The 18,765-nt window shown below is 36.9% G+C and overlaps 2 protein-coding genes across 2 annotated transcripts; both read left to right on the forward strand.

Annotated features, from left to right (window-relative positions):
- The first annotated feature begins 3,395 nt into the window (after window positions 1-3,395).
- Window positions 3,396-5,134, forward strand: LOC143602197 (UDP-glycosyltransferase 92A1-like). The gene has a single exon (XM_077079395.1). The coding sequence runs from the start codon at window positions 3,411-3,413 to the stop codon at window positions 5,031-5,033; it is 1,623 nt and encodes a 540-aa protein (XP_076935510.1). The 5' UTR covers window positions 3,396-3,410; the 3' UTR covers window positions 5,034-5,134.
- A 9,776-nt stretch (window positions 5,135-14,910) lies between these two features.
- LOC143602198 (uncharacterized) lies at window positions 14,911-16,640 on the forward strand. The gene is made up of 2 exons (XM_077079397.1): window positions 14,911-15,350; window positions 16,000-16,640. The coding sequence occupies exons 1-2, from the start codon at window positions 15,004-15,006 to the stop codon at window positions 16,493-16,495; spliced, it is 843 nt and encodes a 280-aa protein (XP_076935512.1). The 5' UTR covers window positions 14,911-15,003; the 3' UTR covers window positions 16,496-16,640.
- Window positions 16,641-18,765: the final 2,125 nt, after the last annotated feature.

Below are 18,765 nucleotides of genomic sequence, written 5' to 3' on the forward strand. Positions count from 1 at the left end.
TTATAATTGCGTCTAGTTTTTGTTCGATTTTTTTTAATACGAGTTTTTCTGGTATTGATGGCCAATGGCGGTAGTGTGACATTGGTGCTACTTGGCACGGTTTTCTTTAATGGTTCACAAAATTTACTCGTCGTGGAAGAGGGGATTGTGACCGAAGACGGTGGTGGTGGTAGTGACGACTTCATGTTTTCGAGTGAAGCTGATATTTTTAACTATGGAACTGTTTAAAATTCCAATCATCATATTTGATTCTAAGAAAATAAATAACCTCTAATAAAATTAATCGTGTGATATTATGGTATATACATATCATATGCCAAATAATTCAAACGAAAAGGAAGCTTGTTGCTTTTATGGAAAAGAAGTAAGCCAAGAAAAGAATCACTGCGCTTGACTCTTTGGACTCGTTGTCAATAGCTTTGCGTCAAAGTAAAGAGTTTAATCAAAGTCAACAATTTATTCGGACCGTCTATAACCTGTTTTCCCTTTTCCTTTAACGCCGTAATGTATGATTTCTAACTTAATTGCTAAGTTTATAATAATGATCGTATATCTAAGTCAATTATAAATATATCTCTCTTTTTAAGAATTACGGTTTTTTACCTACAAACTTTAGTAGTTTGTTATGAAAATAATAGTCAACGGAGAAGAAGAATGTAGAAAGCACAAAACATAGTTTTATATAATTCATCGCATAAATAAGGTATACTTATAGTTATAAAGTTGGAGTGTATACCAAACACGGTGAAATAAATACGGTGTATATTTTATCATTATCGTTGGTAATTACGAACCATGTTCACAAGTTGATCGGTGAATATGAATTAAACAAAGTTGGCGAGTTGATGATAGTTGGTTACGTGTTTTAGTTAGATTAAAACAAGTTGATTATACCCATTAAATTAGCAATTACTTGGACCACAAGTATGTGACAATTGCTTGGAGTCCAAGCAAATTGGTTAGGAGTCTTGGTTTCTAGTAATATGAGTCATAGTCTAACAAGTCTATGTTGGTCTATATAAACTATGTTATGGTTTACATTATAATAAAAAAATTTAAGTTATATTTTCTTGGTTATTATTAAATAAGTAGGAGTTTTTCAAATTTAGCATGTTCTTGATTATCCAATTAAGAACTAGAATTGGTATTAGAGCCTTGACCAAAAACATGATCAAGAAATAGAACTCAACCAAACCTGTTCGAGATGATGATAGATAATCGGATCGAGATCTCATTCAAGAACTGCATCATGATATCGATCAAGAAACTTGTTGATCAAGCAACTGAAGATCAAGAAGCCGATCAAGAGTCCAAAAATCAGAATCCGAATAATATCAATCCAATAACCAAAGAGCGACTGATCAAGGTGTCTTCAATATCAAGCCGGAGGTTGTAACGCGCTAAATCAAGGGGTTGGGTAAGAACTAACAACATGAATTACCTATAGTTGAATAAAGTGATCACAATCGATGACCAACGAAGGTAATAATTTCCTATCTAACACTACGAAAGAGAACAACACGACATCACTCTATTGTCTGATGTTGTCATCTACGAATTGTGATGATATGGTTTACATGCTTAAAGGTAATCTTTAATATTATCAGGTTTTAAGATACGAACGGACATTAATGCCAAAAAAAATGGTCATCGTGCTATTATTTCTGGCCGATATCTTGACATAAGCCATTGCAATAAATCAAGTCAAGGAGATGCGGGAACTACTCGGGGTTGAAGACCTACCTAATTAGTTTGAGTCCAAAATTATGGGGTCTGTAATTCTGGACACTATTCACAAGTTGGTGATTATTGGAGGAACCCAATTGTCAAGCTGGTCATAGTTGATTAAATGTTTCTTTTTTTATTTATAACAAGTTGGTTATATCTACTAATTAGCAAATTACTTGTTCTACATGTAGGTGGCAATTACATGGAGTCCAAACAAGTTGGTTAGCAGTCCTAGTTTCTAGCAATATGAGTTAATATAAACCGAGTCATGATTTAGATAGTAATCAAGTTTTTGAGTTAGTTTTATTAGAAAATATCTAGGACCTATCCAATTTAGTGTGTTCTTAACTATCCAATTTGGAGGTTGATTAATATCTTTAACAAATTTGTAAATGCTGATGCGGGAAGTGACTTCGTAAATGCATTTGGTTATTGAGAGACCAAATATATATCTTGCATCTTTAGAATAACTTATTTTATATGAATTGGAAAACTATAAACACAATATCTTGTTTACATTGAAGTTATCATACTGTTGTGTTTATCTTGTTTAAGTGGCTCCATAAAGGAGTAAACGACTCCATATCTCAATAACAATGTGTCTCAACCAATCACAACACACGACATTTCAGTATTAATGAAGCAATTCATGTTCATGAACCATATTCCATACACTATTCACTAGGGATGCCTTGGAGATTCGAGTTCATAAAAATACATCATTTTTTCACATAAAAACAAATTTAACAGACCTGCTTGACGAGCCACGAGTTGGTTTGAGATTTTTACAAGCTGAGCTCAAGCTCACGTTTTTAGCTCTGTTTTAAAACATAGTCTAGCCAAGTGATGAGACTACCTCAGATTTAGCATGGCAAAGCCCAAAGAACTTTAACAAGATGGGTAGGCCCAAGAAGTGAAGCCCAGTCCAAGATATCAAATGCACACCAAGACAAAAACCAAAGTCAACAAAAGACCAGTCGCTATGGAGCTGATCTGGACAGAGCTGAAGCTTACGTATTCCTGGAGCAAAGGACATACCCAGCGGACAAAAGCGAGTCTCCTGCGAAAGTCAGAAGGAAGGATAATAATCGCTGGATAATAGGGTAGAGCTTAGGGCAACGGTCCGATGAAAATATTCCTCCGGGACCATATATATGTAACATATTCTCTTTGTAATAAGCATATTCACTTAATACAACTAAATACTTTCCTTTCACCATCCAAACGGTTATTTCACGACTAAAACAACCACACAGATCTCACACATTTGCACATCCAATCATAACGACCCATTACCAAGCAAGCTCGTTATTGAGCCCAGCCCGAGCTTCCATTGGCTTTGCTCCGCTTGTGAATATAACATTATCAACCAAGAAAATTATAATTTATCTAAGTAAAGTTTTTTAATTTTTTAAACATTCACAATTTTTTCAGTTATAAAATTCGACAAAACATACAGTCTTACATATTATTTGACATAACAAAACATGATTAGGATAGATTTAAATAAAAGGTCGGCAACAATATAACGTACACTCGTTTGAAACACAAACAACACACACAACATATTCATCTTGTATTCTTCCATCTCAAAAGTCAATCCTTTGCCTTAACCAGTAAGCCAACTCCACCCCACTCCTTTATATTCACAACCAATTCCTATAAATACACACCAAAATATCATGGACATGGATAACAATAATAATATCAAGAAACGAAAGCTTGAATCTACAGCCATGGTAGCAGCTGGTGACATATTTGTATTACCATTCTTTGGCCAAGGCCATCTTAACCCATCAATGGAACTCTGCCGAAACATTTCATCTCATAACTTTAATGTCACACTTATTATTCCGTCTCACCTTTCTTCATCCATCCCGTCTAACTTTTCGGACCAATCCTTTATTCACGTTGCGGAGATCCCCTTCGCACCCGCCTCCCCTCCGGATTCTGGATCCGGAAAGGAGGCGGGTCCGTTTAGAGGGAGCCCGCTTGAGCAACAGAATAAGCAGATGGGAGAGGGTATCAAGGCGTTCTTGTCGACCGGAACACGACCCGTTTGTGTTGTGATTGATGTCATGATGAGCTGGAGTAAAGAGATATTTGTGGATCAAAAGATTCCAGTTGTGTCGTTTTCGACTTCTGGTGCAGCGTCTTCCGCCTTGTCTTACGCAAGGTGGAAGGCGAAGATTGGAGATTTGAAACCCGGGGAGACACGAGAGCTCCCCGGGTTGCCTAAAGAAATGGAAGCTACTTATGCGGATTTATTTAAGGGTCCCAGAGGAAGACCTCAGCGACCCAACCGGCCTGCTGGTGGTCCAGAAGGGAATGGTGGACCACCAGGGGCCAGGTTCGGACCATCACGTGGGGGAAGAGGTGGTGGCCCACGTGGTGGTCCGCCTGGTCCGGATTCAAAGCCGCGTTGGGTGGATGAGGTCGACGGGTCTGTCGCACTGCTTATCAACACGTGCGACAGGCTCGAGCGTTTGTTCATCGATTACCTCGCTGAACAAATCAAGCTTCCGGTTTGGGGCGTGGGACCGCTCCTTCCGGAAAAGTTTTGGAAATCTGCCGGGTCGGTTCTTCATGATCGGGATATGAGATCGAACCGTAAAGCTAATTATACAGAAGATGAGGTGTTTCAGTGGCTTGAATCGAAACCGATCGGGTCAGTGATATATATCTCGTTTGGGAGCGAAGTGGGACCGACAATCGAAGAGTACAAAGAACTAGCCAAGGCACTGGAAGAATCAGAGCAGCATTTCATATGGGTGATCCAACCCGGATCCGGGAAATCAGGCATTCCCAAATCATTCTTAGGACCGGTTCAAACCGATAGCGAAGAGGAGGAAGAAGGATACTACCCAAAGGGTTTAGACACCAAAGTTGGGAAGAGGGGTATGATCATCACTGGATGGGCCCCACAGTTGTTGATTCTGAGCCACCCGTCTACAGGCGGGTTCCTGTCACACTGTGGGTGGAACTCGACTGTAGAGGCGATCGGGAGAGGGGTCCCGATCTTGGGGTGGCCTATCCGGGGCGACCAGTTTGACAATGCAAAACTGGTGGCTAAGCATCTTAAAATCGGGTTTGTGATTACGAGCGGTGTTGGTGAAGATGGGAAGCCAAGAAAGATCAACAAGAGTGATATAGCTGCTGGGGTTGAGAGACTAATGAGTGATGAAGTGGTGCATAAAGAGGCAAAGAAACTAAGTGAGGAATTTGAGAGTGGGTTTCCAGTGAGTTCAGTGAGTTGTTTGGGTGCTTTTGTGGAGTTTATTAGCCAAAAACAAACTGATGAGTGATGATGATGATGTTGACTAATAGGAATAATGATTTTTGTAATGTTTTCTTGAATCATCTTGTGAATTTTCTATAGCAGATGATGTATTTCAGTTTATAAAATTAAGAAAGATGAAGTTTTTTTTGTATCTGGTTTGTGATTGTTTATATGCATTATGATTTATGCAAAAAGAGAATAGAAACAAGGGCAAAAAAAATCTTGAATTTCAAGAAAATCAAGAATCCTAGATTAAGGTTTAAGACCAATTATAATCTTTAGTTGGCTTTTTTTTTTCATTGAATGCTCAGTTTTAGCCCGAGCTAATTATAGTCTAACGCCTTTCGATTTGAATCAAATTGATACTTTCAACTCAAACCCGTTAACCAAACCAACCTCCTTATATAGTTATATTACCGGGCTTATTTTGCAATGGCTTAACTGAAACGTTTTAAGTGAAAATAAATCAACTCATCGGCCTACATGAAAAGTGGCTTGTTCATCAAGGAAATGCAGGGTCAACCATCTTGCTTACCAAACACTTGATAAGCATCTGCAATACAAAAATTTATAAAAAGTTCTTTACTTTAGACTAAAAACCACTTAAATATCCGCACCACAACTAGAGTCTTGAGGTATTTAGGCCTCATGGATTAAAAATAATAAATGAGTGGGCCTTTCTTCAAATATTGGGCCTAGCCTAGCATGTCTTTGCTTAATCGCCTCCCACTCGTGCGGGCTCGTCTTAAAACGCTTTATAAGTGTGTTCAAGTACAAAGTCATTTTCATCAATAAGTGTAGGAAACCACGAGAAGTCGATGATGCATATACATCATGGGTATTATGGGATAGTGGTATTTGCTTTCATTTAGATGCACATCTATGGCACGCGTAAATGCACAATGTAATGCGCAATTAAAACACAATATATATCTGGACACATATGCGCACTTTGTAAACGAGTTAAGACACATTTCCATTTGTAATGAGTCGCACGGTACATTACACCTTTAAAATTGTTAAAACCACAATTATTATGCTTAAATAAAGACAATAAAGATTTTACTTCATGGTGTAACTTTTTATAAGAAAAATGATAAATTATATAAAGTTATTTTCGTTATGAAATGGTGGAACTATACTTCTCTTGCTACAACTCTATGACCGTGCTTTTTTGTCGTTGTTGCTCTAGCTGTAGATCCATCAGTCGATTGTTGCAACATATTTTCTTATTGTTTAAGCGTTCGTCAAGATTGCCCATTCCTATAGTGCAAGCATTTTCGCTCTAGTATTAGGTATAATATTAATAGTAAGGAATAAATGGAATGTAATAAGCTAGCGTTTCTTGTAATAATGTTTATCATAATAATTACTATAAAAAGGATGAATTCTTGGATCTCTCTTTTATTTTTATTTTTCTTCCTTTTCTTTTAAAACAGCATTTTTGTTAAAACAACACGGGCCAAGGCCCAACTCCAAGTATAGAACAATAACCAAAATATATATATATATATATATAGAGTCATACAAGAATTATACAGAGATCTCAAATTCGGGTCTATGTTGCAGCCATAGCGTAACATCCTTAATTCAACGACTTTGAAATAAGTATAACATTATTCCTCCTTTTTTTTATAGAAAGTTACGATAACTTTATATTAAAAATAGTTCCAATTACAATAAAGAGGCAGGTAAGCGGGCAACAAGCTGCGCTGCCACCCCCTTTTGAATGGCAAAACCGATCCATAAGTTCCACGCTATTTGTTTATTATAGTGGCTGTAGGTGTTTCGCTGCATACGCTTTTTTGTTAGGGCCTTAGGGGATTGTGTCGAGTTATGGTATATGGCCAACTAAGGATTGATACTCTCTTCATGCATGTTCATTATCACTTGAATGTTGTCTTAGGTTTCACCCAAACATTGTCAAATATAGCTTTGGTATTAAATGCTCTCATAGATTCGAACCTACTTTGGTCAACAAAACATAATCAATCTTACGTCGTCATTTCTACTTTATTTTTGTTGTATCACTTGTATGTTTTAGTCATTTGGAACTGTCCATTTTAGTTGGCGTAAATAGATTCTGACTACCATATTGCATAAGCGAGACCAATCCTATAAGTTTCAGTGTCGAGTGATACTGCTGTTTGGGTTTTTAGGTAACTATACTGCTAATTTTAAAAAATTCTGACACCTACCAAAAATTTATTACGTGATTAATAAGAGATGGTTTAAGTAGTTAAACCCGTCTTCCTTGAATCAATCGACTATCTTTCAAACTTTGTTGAATGTCGTTTTCTTTCCTTATCAAGTCCTTTTTTTTGTTGTCTTTTCTTCCCCTTAACCATGTTTCATATTTTAAACACCTTTTTTTTTGTTGAATTTAATTATATGATGTAACCCAATTTAACACAAAAAATTCAGGTCATGTGTTATACATCATTCTTCTCATTTTCTATCATTCGTCGTTATCTATAATTCAACCTTGCTACTCAACACATGTTACAAACCATTCTCCATTATTTAATAACAAAAAAGAATAAGAAAAATAATAAAGCTTATTGGACGAAAGGCCTAAATACCCCTCGTGTGACCAGGGGAGAGGGGCGCTATAAATGTAGGGTACCAAAAAGACCTAAATACCCCTAAATACCTCCCGCAAAATAATAAACCATTCTCCTCATTTTCACCTTGTCATGTGTGACCAGGGGAGAGGGGCGCTATAAATGTAGGGTACCAAAAAGACCTAAATACCCCTAAATACCACCCGCGGGTAAGAGGGGACACCCTCATATGTCACCCGCGGGACATATAAATCACCCGCATAACTCAAAGACAAAGAAAGAACAATAATACATCCTAGAGACTAAGTGCGGGAGGGTCTAGATGCCCTCAGAAGTCATCAGTAGGGTACTGTTCCTCCCCGTAAGGATGGCAGAAGGCAACGACATAGGACAGATGTAATTAACTAACTCTATTCTAGAAGATTTACCAAGATCCTTTCTTGGAAAACACGTGACCCGTCAGCCAATAGAAGAAGGACAGCTGGCCAGGTTGTTATAACCGTGCACATGGCCAAGTTTAGCTCGTCCTACCATAGAGGGACACGTGTCCAGGTTGTTACAACCATGCACATGGGCCGTATAACTCACCCTATCATATGAGGACACGTGTCGGTTACGATGGCATCTTCTAAAAAGGGACAGTTAGGCCAATTATATTCTTACATCCTTCGGCTATTAATACTCCATAATATCCATGAGGTATGGACATTCATTTTTCACTATCTACTCTAAATACTTAAGTACTTTATTTCCATCGGAATTGTACTTATTCTCACGCCGGAGGAGTAACGAGCTCACGGTGGTTGTTTTGCAGGTTTCCGTCACTGGACTTTGGGAGATCAGACTCGTATCGTTAGTTGAATTGTACTTGACCCATACATTGTGGACTCATTGAATCAAAGCCCTTAGAGAATTAGATCCGTGTTTCTTTTAAGCGCGATGTTCTAATGAACTAACGGTGCCCACGTAGAGCACCCTCGTGAGGCTTAGTGGTGAAATTCAAGTTAGTTATACATCGAATTAATAGGTAATCTATCATATAAAAAATTCATCTGTATGCTAACATGCATACATCTTCTCGCTAGTTTCGTTTTAAATATATAACTAGGAATTTATCCGGCGCGGTGGTGGTAAAACTTAAGCGTTCTCGAACGTTGAAATGATAAGTCAACGTGAATTCAGTCGGTTTCTTACGATACCAGAACTAAAACAAAAATGGCAGTTGGTCGGTTTTCGTTACGATGGCACTGAAACTAAAACAAAATGCAGTGACTTTACGCGAATTTGGTCGGTTTCTTTCTCGTTCGTTACAGTAACGAAAGTAAAACAAAAAAGAAAATTGGTATGCAGTCGGTTTTCGTTACGTTCGTTATGGTACCAGAATTAAAACGAAAATAACCAAATGGCATCAAAACCCTAGCATTGTCAGTCCCGGACGTTGATGCAGTGAGTTCACACGAATTTAGTTTGTATCCGTTACGTAAACAAAAATTGACGTTAGATCGATTCTCGTTACGTTCGCTATGCTACCAATACTAAAAATGAAAATCAAATGGTATGAACAAGTTTGGTGCCGCCACTTGGTTAGCGGCACCAAACTTCTCTTATATATATATATACATATACATACTAGGTTTTATCCCCCGTATTAAGGGGGTTGTTTTATATTATTTGTTTTTAATATTTATTTATTTTTTAATTTTTATCTTTTTTATTGTTTGAAAGTTAATAATATACTTATGGTTTGATGATAAATTGGTTCACAAATAAATGAGATGTTATAACCCAGTTTAAAAGTCATATGGGTTTGATGAGACCAAAGTGTAACATCCTACTTTTGGTTATAATAATAAAATAAATTTCGTCTATTTTATAGTGGGTCGTTATCGGTTTAGATAACTAGAGAAATGAATTGGGCTAGTGTTGGGTTAAATGGATATGGGTTATGGACTTGGGTATGAAAGAAAGAAGGAAAGACCATGGGCTTAAGCCCATGATCCCTAAATATATAAACCATAATCACCATTTAATCCCTCATTTACACATATCCCTTACACCTCCCAAAACACACTTAAGTTCTCTCTCTCTCTCTAGTCTCTCTCTTTTCCGATCCCGATCAAAGGTAATGATAGTATGATATTGTATGAGCTTAAAACCGTTAGATGTAAACATGAAACGACGAGCCGACTCTGTTAAACCGTTTACGTCACGAGATCCAGGTGGAATCAGGTATAAAACCGAACCTAAGATGAGCTTAGGGATCACCCTAGCTCAGATCTGGATCAAACGAGACGAAAAACGGTGAAAAACGAGTTAAAAATCGTTTTTCCGGCGAATCCGCGGTTTTCCAACGACGGCGCCGGAAAAGGGGAATGCGAGGTAAGAATGTCAGGGAATGTTCTGACATTCCCTGACCTAACCCTAGTTCGCTATGGAAACCTAACGAATTAAAAAGTGATTCGTTAGTTGATTCGTATAAAGGGGCATAACGAACTAGCTCTAGTTCGTGTCTGATTCGTTAAGAGAAAGGGTAACGAATTACCCTTGATTCGTGATAGTTAGTTCGTTAAAAGAAATAACGAATTAGAAAGTCCAATTCGCTACTTGGACCGGTTCGCTTTGTGGACTGATTCGTTAAGGAGTCCAGTTCGTTAAAGGGTTCAATTCGTTATAGGAACCAGTTCGCTAAGATAAGCCAATTTGTTATGAATCAGTAACGAATTAGAAGTTTAACTGAATGACAATAACAGTCCCTGGACTTAGAAAAGAATGATTTAATTACAAAGAAGCCCTTGGACTTTAAGTAGCAAATTATTTAATGATTTAAAATCCTAATGGAAAATGTGTTAAGACAGTTAATGAAAATAAAATTTTTCCAAGCTGAACTGGCAGCTTAACCCTAGCCAGGGGCTCTGCCCCTTGGACCCTGCTAGGGGCTGCCGCCCCTAGGACCCTGCTGCCAGGGGCGCTGCCCCCGGACTCCCGTTCGTTGAGGGTAATAATTAAACTAGAAAGACGATATGTGTAGTGATAGTTTATTGATACGTATAATTATTATACAGTTAGTCGTGCACAGCTCAAGAAGGGAATAACCGTAAACGGTGAACGCAACCTCATTGAGGTGAGCTTCTAGCCCCACTTCCTTGTTATGTTTTCGGGGTTGTGTGCATACTCGATGTGATAGTCAATACACTTACCCTAGGTGGTAAGTGTATGCCTTGTATGATTTATGTATGACAATTGCTTGACGGTGCGTGAACGATCTTCGGATATTGCATGTGCCGTCAAGTGTTAGTTAAATGTATGATTGATATGTATGATGTATGAATGACGTATGTATGAATACGTATGATGTATGAACAATGTATGTATGAAATGTTGATGGTACGTGAACGCTCTTCGGAGATTGCACATATTGTCAAGGAAGGTATGTAAATGACAGGTATGTTATAGTAGCACGAATGTAGGGAACCGACCCTAATAATGTCGGCGAATGAAGAGAACTGACCCTAATAGTATCGGCGAAAGTAGGGAACCGACCCTAATAATATCGACGAACGTAGGGAACCGACTAATAATATCATCGAAGGTTATAGGGAGGAATGCTCTTTAAAACGTATATGTATGAATGAAAGTATGTAAGTACGAAAGAAAGAATGAAAGTACGTATGTAAGTAAGTGTGTAAGAAGATATGAAGGTATGTACCTCCGGATGCATATGCTAGTACGTGAATGTATTGTATGTCGTCTGATTAACTAGAACTCACTCAGCGTAGTTGACTTTTAGTATGCACGCAGGTGAGTAGAATGAGGCAACTTGCTTTAGGGGAAGCACATGGCATGGATTTGAAGACACTGGCATCTCAATGAAGTGTTATGTTATGATGTTTTAAAAGACAGTGTTTTATGTTTAAATAATTTGAATGCCCATTAAGACAAGAAAGGATGGTTATGTATTTTAAATTGTTTGAATGTTTCAATATTCCGCGAATGTTTTTATTAACTCTGATATTATGAACTGCGTTTATGAGTAAATCTAACGTTAAAGTTATGCACCAGTAACGGGGCCTTACACAAAGACATGTTTATTTTTTATACTACAAATTGGTTTTTTAATTCTAAATAATATATATATTTTTTAAAATAAATCTTATATTAATTTTAGGTATATCCCTACTTTATAGAATTATTATATCAAATATTTGGTGAGATTAGTTTTTAATTTAATGAGATGATATAACTCGTTTAAGAAATATATGGGTTTGATAAAACCAATACACGTGAATTCGGGTCAAATGCATGAGAAGCCTCCATTTAAAAATCAAGCAAATCTGGTGACTCCAAAAGAGGGGGGAGCGATCACATCGCGACACCTAGGATTTTTGGGTTTTCGTTTATATATATATATGTGTGTGTGTGTTTTTGTTAAAAAGGTATTTTAATAAATAAACAAATAAAAAACTAGTAAAGCCTAAATGAATATATATTACAATTATAAATTATATAAATGATAAGTTTGGTGCCGCTAAGTTGTCATTGGGCCACTTCATAACGAAGATAATAGAAGCTGAACAAATGACAATTTTGTTTTTTCTTTAGTTTGTTTTAATCCAAATATCATACCGAACGTGACGGAAAACAACCGAATTTGCGTAGACTCAACAACTCAACGTCCATGACCGACAATTCTCGATTTTACTAACGCCCGAGTTTACTGACCGACACCACCCCATTGGTACACTCAATTTTTGTATTTCCCCTTTTCTTACCGTAACAAACGCAACCGAAACCGACCGAATTTGTGTCCAGTTATAGCCTCAATGTCGGGGCACAACATCGCTTGGGTTTTACACCACCTGGGTTTACCCACCAAAAAAACGTCGTTTTAAATAATTTATTTTGTTTATATATTAATTTGAGTAATATATTTTTTTTTGGACGTTAAGGTTATACCAATGGTGTCAAGGCCATAACAAACATAAATGAAACTAACTGAATTCGAACCGACATAACGCTCAGGTTGTACCAACACTTGGGTTTCAACATTGAGGTTATACCAATTGTCCCAGCGCAACGCGCCAGATGAAAATCCAGTATAGTATAATTTAGAAGTTTGGTGCCACAAAAGTTTTTTTTGAATATTATATTAGTTGTGTTTTGTTTTTATGTAAATTATTTTGATGATTAATCAATTGTAACATCTTGATGTGTTGGTTGATATTAAATTTGTTAATGCTAATGATAACTAGGAAACAACCTACACAAGTTCAAGATACATGTAAAACAACATTTACATTTATTTATGTTTATTTTTGTTACTCCTTTTTTCTATGAATAGATTTTTTTTTAATTGGTTTCTTCTTTTAATATTTTATTTGCGTTTTCTTTATTTATGTTATATAAAGTTTTGATGTCATAGTACCCCATTAGGTCACTTGGCGAAAGATATTTTTTTGTTATGATTTTGTTCAGGTTCGTAACGAACGTGACGAAAACCGATCAAATTCACGTTTAGCTCCAGTACCGTAACGTTCGTAACCAAAATCAACCGAATGCCTATTTTTTGTAGTTTTAGTACTGTAACGAACGTCACGGAAATTGACCGAATTTGTGTAGATCGCATCAACGCTCGGGTTCGACAACGTCTGGGTTTTACCAACACTCGAGTTTTACCAACCAACTCTACCTCATTGGTCCACCTAATTTGTTAGATTTTTTTATATTTGGTTTTAGTTCTGGTATAATAATGCACGTAATTGAAACCGGCCGAATTCGTGTCGACTTACCGTCTCAATGCTTAGGACCGACAACGCTTGGATTTACCACTACCCGGATTTTACCAACCTGCCCCGGTGCAACGCATCAGGTAAAACTCTAGTTATATATAATATTATATATAAGATTAAAATGCATGGTTTATGCCACAAGTTAGACATCCATGCTAGATTGACCTGGCACAACCTCAACCTACTACAATTTTAAGAGACATTATTTTTCTAAAACAAATGCTATTTTCTTTAAGAAAAAAAAAAGAAAATATATGTTAACCTTTTGTATTTTAGGCCTTTGGCGTTAAACATTTATTTATTTTGTTTAGTTCAATTGCTGAAATATAGTACTAACTAAATTCGTATAGACTCATAGCCACACCGTGCGATTGTTATAAATTGCCCAAATATATTTTTCTTATCATAGGTATACATATATTAATACTATGCTAGACAGTCACCAATTCCACCTTTTGGTTTACTGTCGTTATCGTAACAACCTTAATTGATACTAACCGAATTCGTGTCGATACGCAATGAAAACATGTTAGGTTTTGTTAACTAGCATCTCTATCAAAATCAACCAAAAAGGATGAAAAATAAATGCAAGGGCATCTCTAATGTATGGAGAGGTTTGAAACACAAACTCTTTCTCTCTCTCTCTCTCTCTCTCTCTCTCTCTCTCTCCTACTCATTCACTATCCCACTCAAACCATTCATCTCTTTCCTTTCTCTTTACTTTTTCTTCACAAAATTTACACAAACCGTATTGAATTTCCAACAAATTTCTCCTTCTCTCTCTTTCACTTGGCCATTATCTCCTCCTTTAAGTAGACTCTCTCTTTCCTTCAACTAAGCATAAAATGGTTTGAGTAGTCTCCCATTGGAGATGCTCTAACCAATGGTTAAAACGGAGTGGCACATGTTTTCCAGCATAAACATAAATCGTGGGCCCATAACCACCTCATGGTCGAATATAAAAATATATCAGTCAAATCTTAAATCGGTATTAGCCATATAACCATAGCCATAATTGAACACTTTTTAATCTTTTTCTATTTTTTCTTTTTGTCACTTTTCCATTATTATTCTTCCCAGACGGCATCTGTGCAGCCTGATCCCACCGTTATTGTTCTTCTTCTCCCATAATAATAATAATAATAATAATCACTCAATCATTCAAAATCAAATCCCCCAATCTCCATTCCCGTATCATTTCGTCATCATTATACAAGTGTCAACCATCACTCGTCCTCTGTAATAAGTAAGTTCCTATTTTCTTTCCAAGATCTTTGACTTTTCACAGTTGACTGTAACCATGCTTACAAGAAACGATTATGAATATTTGTTCTATAAAATAGTAAACTTTTACATGTTTAATAATCAGATGCTTAATGGGTTTTCATTATTAAGATCTGTATGTATATATGTGTGTGTTTCTTGATTTCAAGTTGCCAGTTTTGACTTTTGACCGTGGTACTAGTTTGACTTTTGTTAACTCAATTCTAGACTAAAGTTTTCATCTTTCTTAAACAGGAATCTAGTTAATTGGTATTTCAAGAATTGATTTTATATCATTTTCTTGGATTATTAAACCAACCCGTATCGAATTCTCACTATTCTGTTGGATTCTTGAAGAAGCTTTAAGAATTAGTGTGGAAAGATGGGATCTTTTGCTGGACATGTGGTTCCAGGGACACTGTTTCTTGTGGTTGGGGTGTGGCACATATGGTGCAGCGTGGTCCGATATGCAGCGGATCCAGAATCGTTTCGTGTAAGAGTTTGGAACCCTGTTCCGGGGTTTAATGGGAAGTTGAAGTATTTGGAACTTTATGTTATAGCTATTGGAGCTTTTATTGATATGTGTATAGAGCTTTTGTATTCGACACATCTTAAGTTCTTTGTTAATGGCGTCTTGAACCCGCATCATATGAATGATTTTGAGCATGGTGGAATGCTATTAATGTTCTTCGTTTTCGGTATCATTGCTTTGCTCTCTGAAAAGACGAGGTTAGTTTGGCTCATTCACACGTTGCGTATGTGTGTCGTTTATGTTTTATTCATTTTATTTTTAAGAATCTTACTTCAAATATATGACATAGTTTAACCTTTTTGCATATAAGTTCATAAAGATCAAGAGTTAAGTTCGGTTTTCGTCCTTGTGGTTTGAACATTTTGACCAGTCCAGTCCAAAACTGAAACCTTAAACCTTTTGAATGTTCAGTGAACCGTATGTGAATCGTGCAGTGGGAAGTTTGTTTATTTAATAAATGAACAAACATGAAAAAAAAAATTTGTTGACTTCATTAAACTAGCGAAGATGAACACATATCTCGTTTGTTCATTTATGTTTGCGAACATTCGTTTGCATTCATTCATTTATGTTTGTTTATGTTTGTTCATTTACGTCCAGTTATGTTCGTAACTTTACGTTTTTTATACTCAAAAACTAATTTATTTTCGTTTTATATTTTTATCACATCTTCATTAATTTATACATTTGTTAAATATTTATGTAATTTAGCTCATTCAATTTGGACCGAGCTAGTTAAAATGACCAAACCACAAGGATGAAGACCGAACTTAACTTGAAAAATCAATATAGAACTCAATCTATTCTATAAAATCTTGACTTTGACTTTTTTGGTCAAACTTTCAGCTTTCTTCCATTACCTGAAGGCGCGCTATGCTTAATATCAGCTGCAGCATTTTGTGCAGAGTATCTTTTATTCTATTTCCACTCAACAACACACCAAGGGCTAGAAGGTCATTATCATCTGCTTCTTGTTCTACTTGTGGCTCTTTGCATAATATCAGTTGTTTGTGGGGCCCTCATGCCCACAAGCTTCCCTGCTGACCTGTGCAGTGGTGTTGCAATAACCCTTCAAGGGTTATGGTTCTATCAAACTGCTTTTACCCTCTACGGGCCTTCTATGCCAGATGGATGTATGGTTGCGGACAATGAGGTCACATGCCCGTCACATGGCGATGAGGTTCATGGGATATTGCTGGCAAATGTGCAGATGTTTGGGCTTGTTTTCTTGGTTTTTAGTGGTGTTGTCGGGTCGTATATTTTTGCGGATAGAAGATATGGGAAGCGTGAGTTTAATGTGGTTCATATGAAGCCTCTTGATGGATTTCATGAGCAGTTATAAAGCGTTTTGTGTCAAAGTTTTGATTTTTTTGGTAGTGAACTTGCATAAGATCAGGTATAGCTTTGAGTTTATCAGTTTGTACTTTTTAGTACTTTTCCTTTATGTTACTTACATTCTGTAATACACATATAAGCAAAATATTTGTTTTTCATGAAAAGCAAGACTCACTAGTGGAAGATCTGATCTACACACTCAACCACAATTGTTTGCCTTTTTGGTACACAGATGTGTCATGTTCCAGCCTCACTCAACCAAACCAATCTTTTTTTTTTACATGGGACACTGGTATGCGCCACTGGGCTACATAGTCGTGGACCATGCATCGGACAGCCAAAATAGGTTGTGCATTTTATGATCAAAGTATTCTTAAAGTGCTCAAGTAGTTAAAATTACTGTGCATAGTTTCCAATGGCATACCTCAACTTAAATACACAAGCGCATGGTTGCTAGGTCGTCTGAGTGGGGAGTTGCGAGTATTCAGCCTAGTTGGGGAGTTCTTGGGAATTACTCGTCGAGTTCTCGGCCTAGGCGGGATTACTCGTCCAATACTCAACACCTAGGCATGTTTTTTGCAAAACGCCTTATGGCTTATGCAGAGATTTTAGTCTTCAGTTATAAATAGTGAAATAGGCAGGGGAGATAAAATTCGTTTTTGGCTCGACTCACTGGTTGCTCAATTGCCTCTTTGGCTGCACTTTCCTAATCTTTTTTTTTTCTACTAAAAAAAGCCCGGTTGTTTGGTGCAATCTTGTTTTACGCTGATTGATGGTGGGTTAGGGCTTCGCTCTCTCAATGTAAATCCAGGGAGCTAGACGATCGCTTGCAGCTCTTACAAGAGGTGGTGGTGGGTTCACATCCAAACCGTTGGAAGTGGCCCAATGACCCATCGCGTCTTTCTCGGTTGGCTCTAGCCTCCATGAAGAACATTTTGTTCAAGGCCCAATACCTAGTCTCTTCCTTTGTTTCACATTGGAATAGTTGAGTTCCTATTAATACCAGCAGCTTTGCTTGGAAGGCCGAAATGAATAAGATTTATACCCTTAGGGGTCTAACTAAAATAAAGATTAAGGTGTTCCAAGTGGTTTGTAGGTTATGTGGAGAAGAAGAACCGGTGCATCATCTCCTAGTCTCTTGTCATTTTGCCAGTTTGTAGGTTAGGTGGTCCAATCTTTGTTTTCTCGGTGCGGGACCTTCTTGCGGTGCACAAGTCTAGCAACCTTGGACATCGGAAGGAAACAACATTTCACAGGATTATCCTTACGGCTAGTTGGTGTATTTAGAAATCAAGAAATGAAGTTATCTTTGAAAACAAATCGGCCAACGTAAGTAAAATTTTGGATGACGTTAAGTCTTTGGGCTACCTTTGGATCAAGAACCGCTATCCTTTAATTAGTATTTGATGGCATAATTAGTGTAGCTTTTTGTTGTAATTCTCCGTTTTGTTTTTATCCTAACGTCTCGCTAGTGGTTTAATGAAAGTTGTCGTTCCAAAAAAAGTTATAAACAGTGAAGTTCATTGAGTTCAAAATATGCACAACACTTTAAATGCATATGTGAGGTCATTACCTTAGTTATAAAGGCCAGTGCCTTATAGCACACATGTGGGATTCATAGGTCTTAGTTATGAAAGGTCAAACATTTCACCTTAATTGTGAAGGCCAAAGCCTTCAACTCTTCAAGTACACATATGAGGTTCATAAACCTTTAATGGAGATGTGAGGTTCAATGCCCTCAAGCACATAGGTGGATTCTTGGAGTTTAAATGAATATGTGAGGTTCAGTTGTGAAGGTCAATGCACACATGCAGGGTTCATAGACCTCAGTTATGAATTATGACAGAACATAGCCTTCAAGTACACATGTGAGGTTCATAGAGCACAAGTGAAAATATCAAATCAAAGGGTATTATTTTGTTTTTTAGTGTGAAAATGAAGGAATATTACTGCTGCGACATGTTAAAGAAAAACGTACGTCAAAAGAGATGAACTAATCCTATTTTAATATCAAATCAACACGTACTTTTGTGCCTTAATGAACATTACTAATGTGACGTGTTAAAGAAAAAGCACAAGTGAAAAGAGATGAACTAACCCTAACTTGAACCTTGTTCTTGATTATTTGGTAAGTGAATGATTTGGTTGCCATATTTTGAAACATAAAATTAGACAAGCCGGCATGATTTGGTCAAATTGGCCAAACCGACAAAAAGAGAAACTTTGTTCTACTCATTTGATAGTTTAGACCGAAATTAGAAGCATGAAAAAAAAAAC

The sequence above is a fragment of the Bidens hawaiensis genome, unplaced genomic scaffold, assembly GCF_021521415.1.
Source record: "Bidens hawaiensis isolate Kalapana, Puna unplaced genomic scaffold, B.hawaiensis_p1.1 tig00058113_1, whole genome shotgun sequence".
Classification (NCBI taxonomy): Eukaryota; Viridiplantae; Streptophyta; class Magnoliopsida; order Asterales; family Asteraceae; genus Bidens; species Bidens hawaiensis.

What these genes read in the sequence shown, in the direction of transcription:
- LOC143602197 (XM_077079395.1), top strand. Translation starts at nt 3,411, where the DNA reads ATGGACATGGATAACAATAATAATATCAAGAAACGAAAGCTTGAATCT.
- LOC143602198 (XM_077079397.1), top strand. Translation starts at nt 15,004, where the DNA reads ATGGGATCTTTTGCTGGACATGTGGTTCCAGGGACACTGTTTCTTGTG. An exon ending in TTGCTCTCTGAAAAGACGAG is followed by an intron (nt 15,351 to 15,999) that starts GTTAGTTTGGCT and finishes TCAAACTTTCAG; the next exon opens with CTTTCTTCCATTACCTGAAG.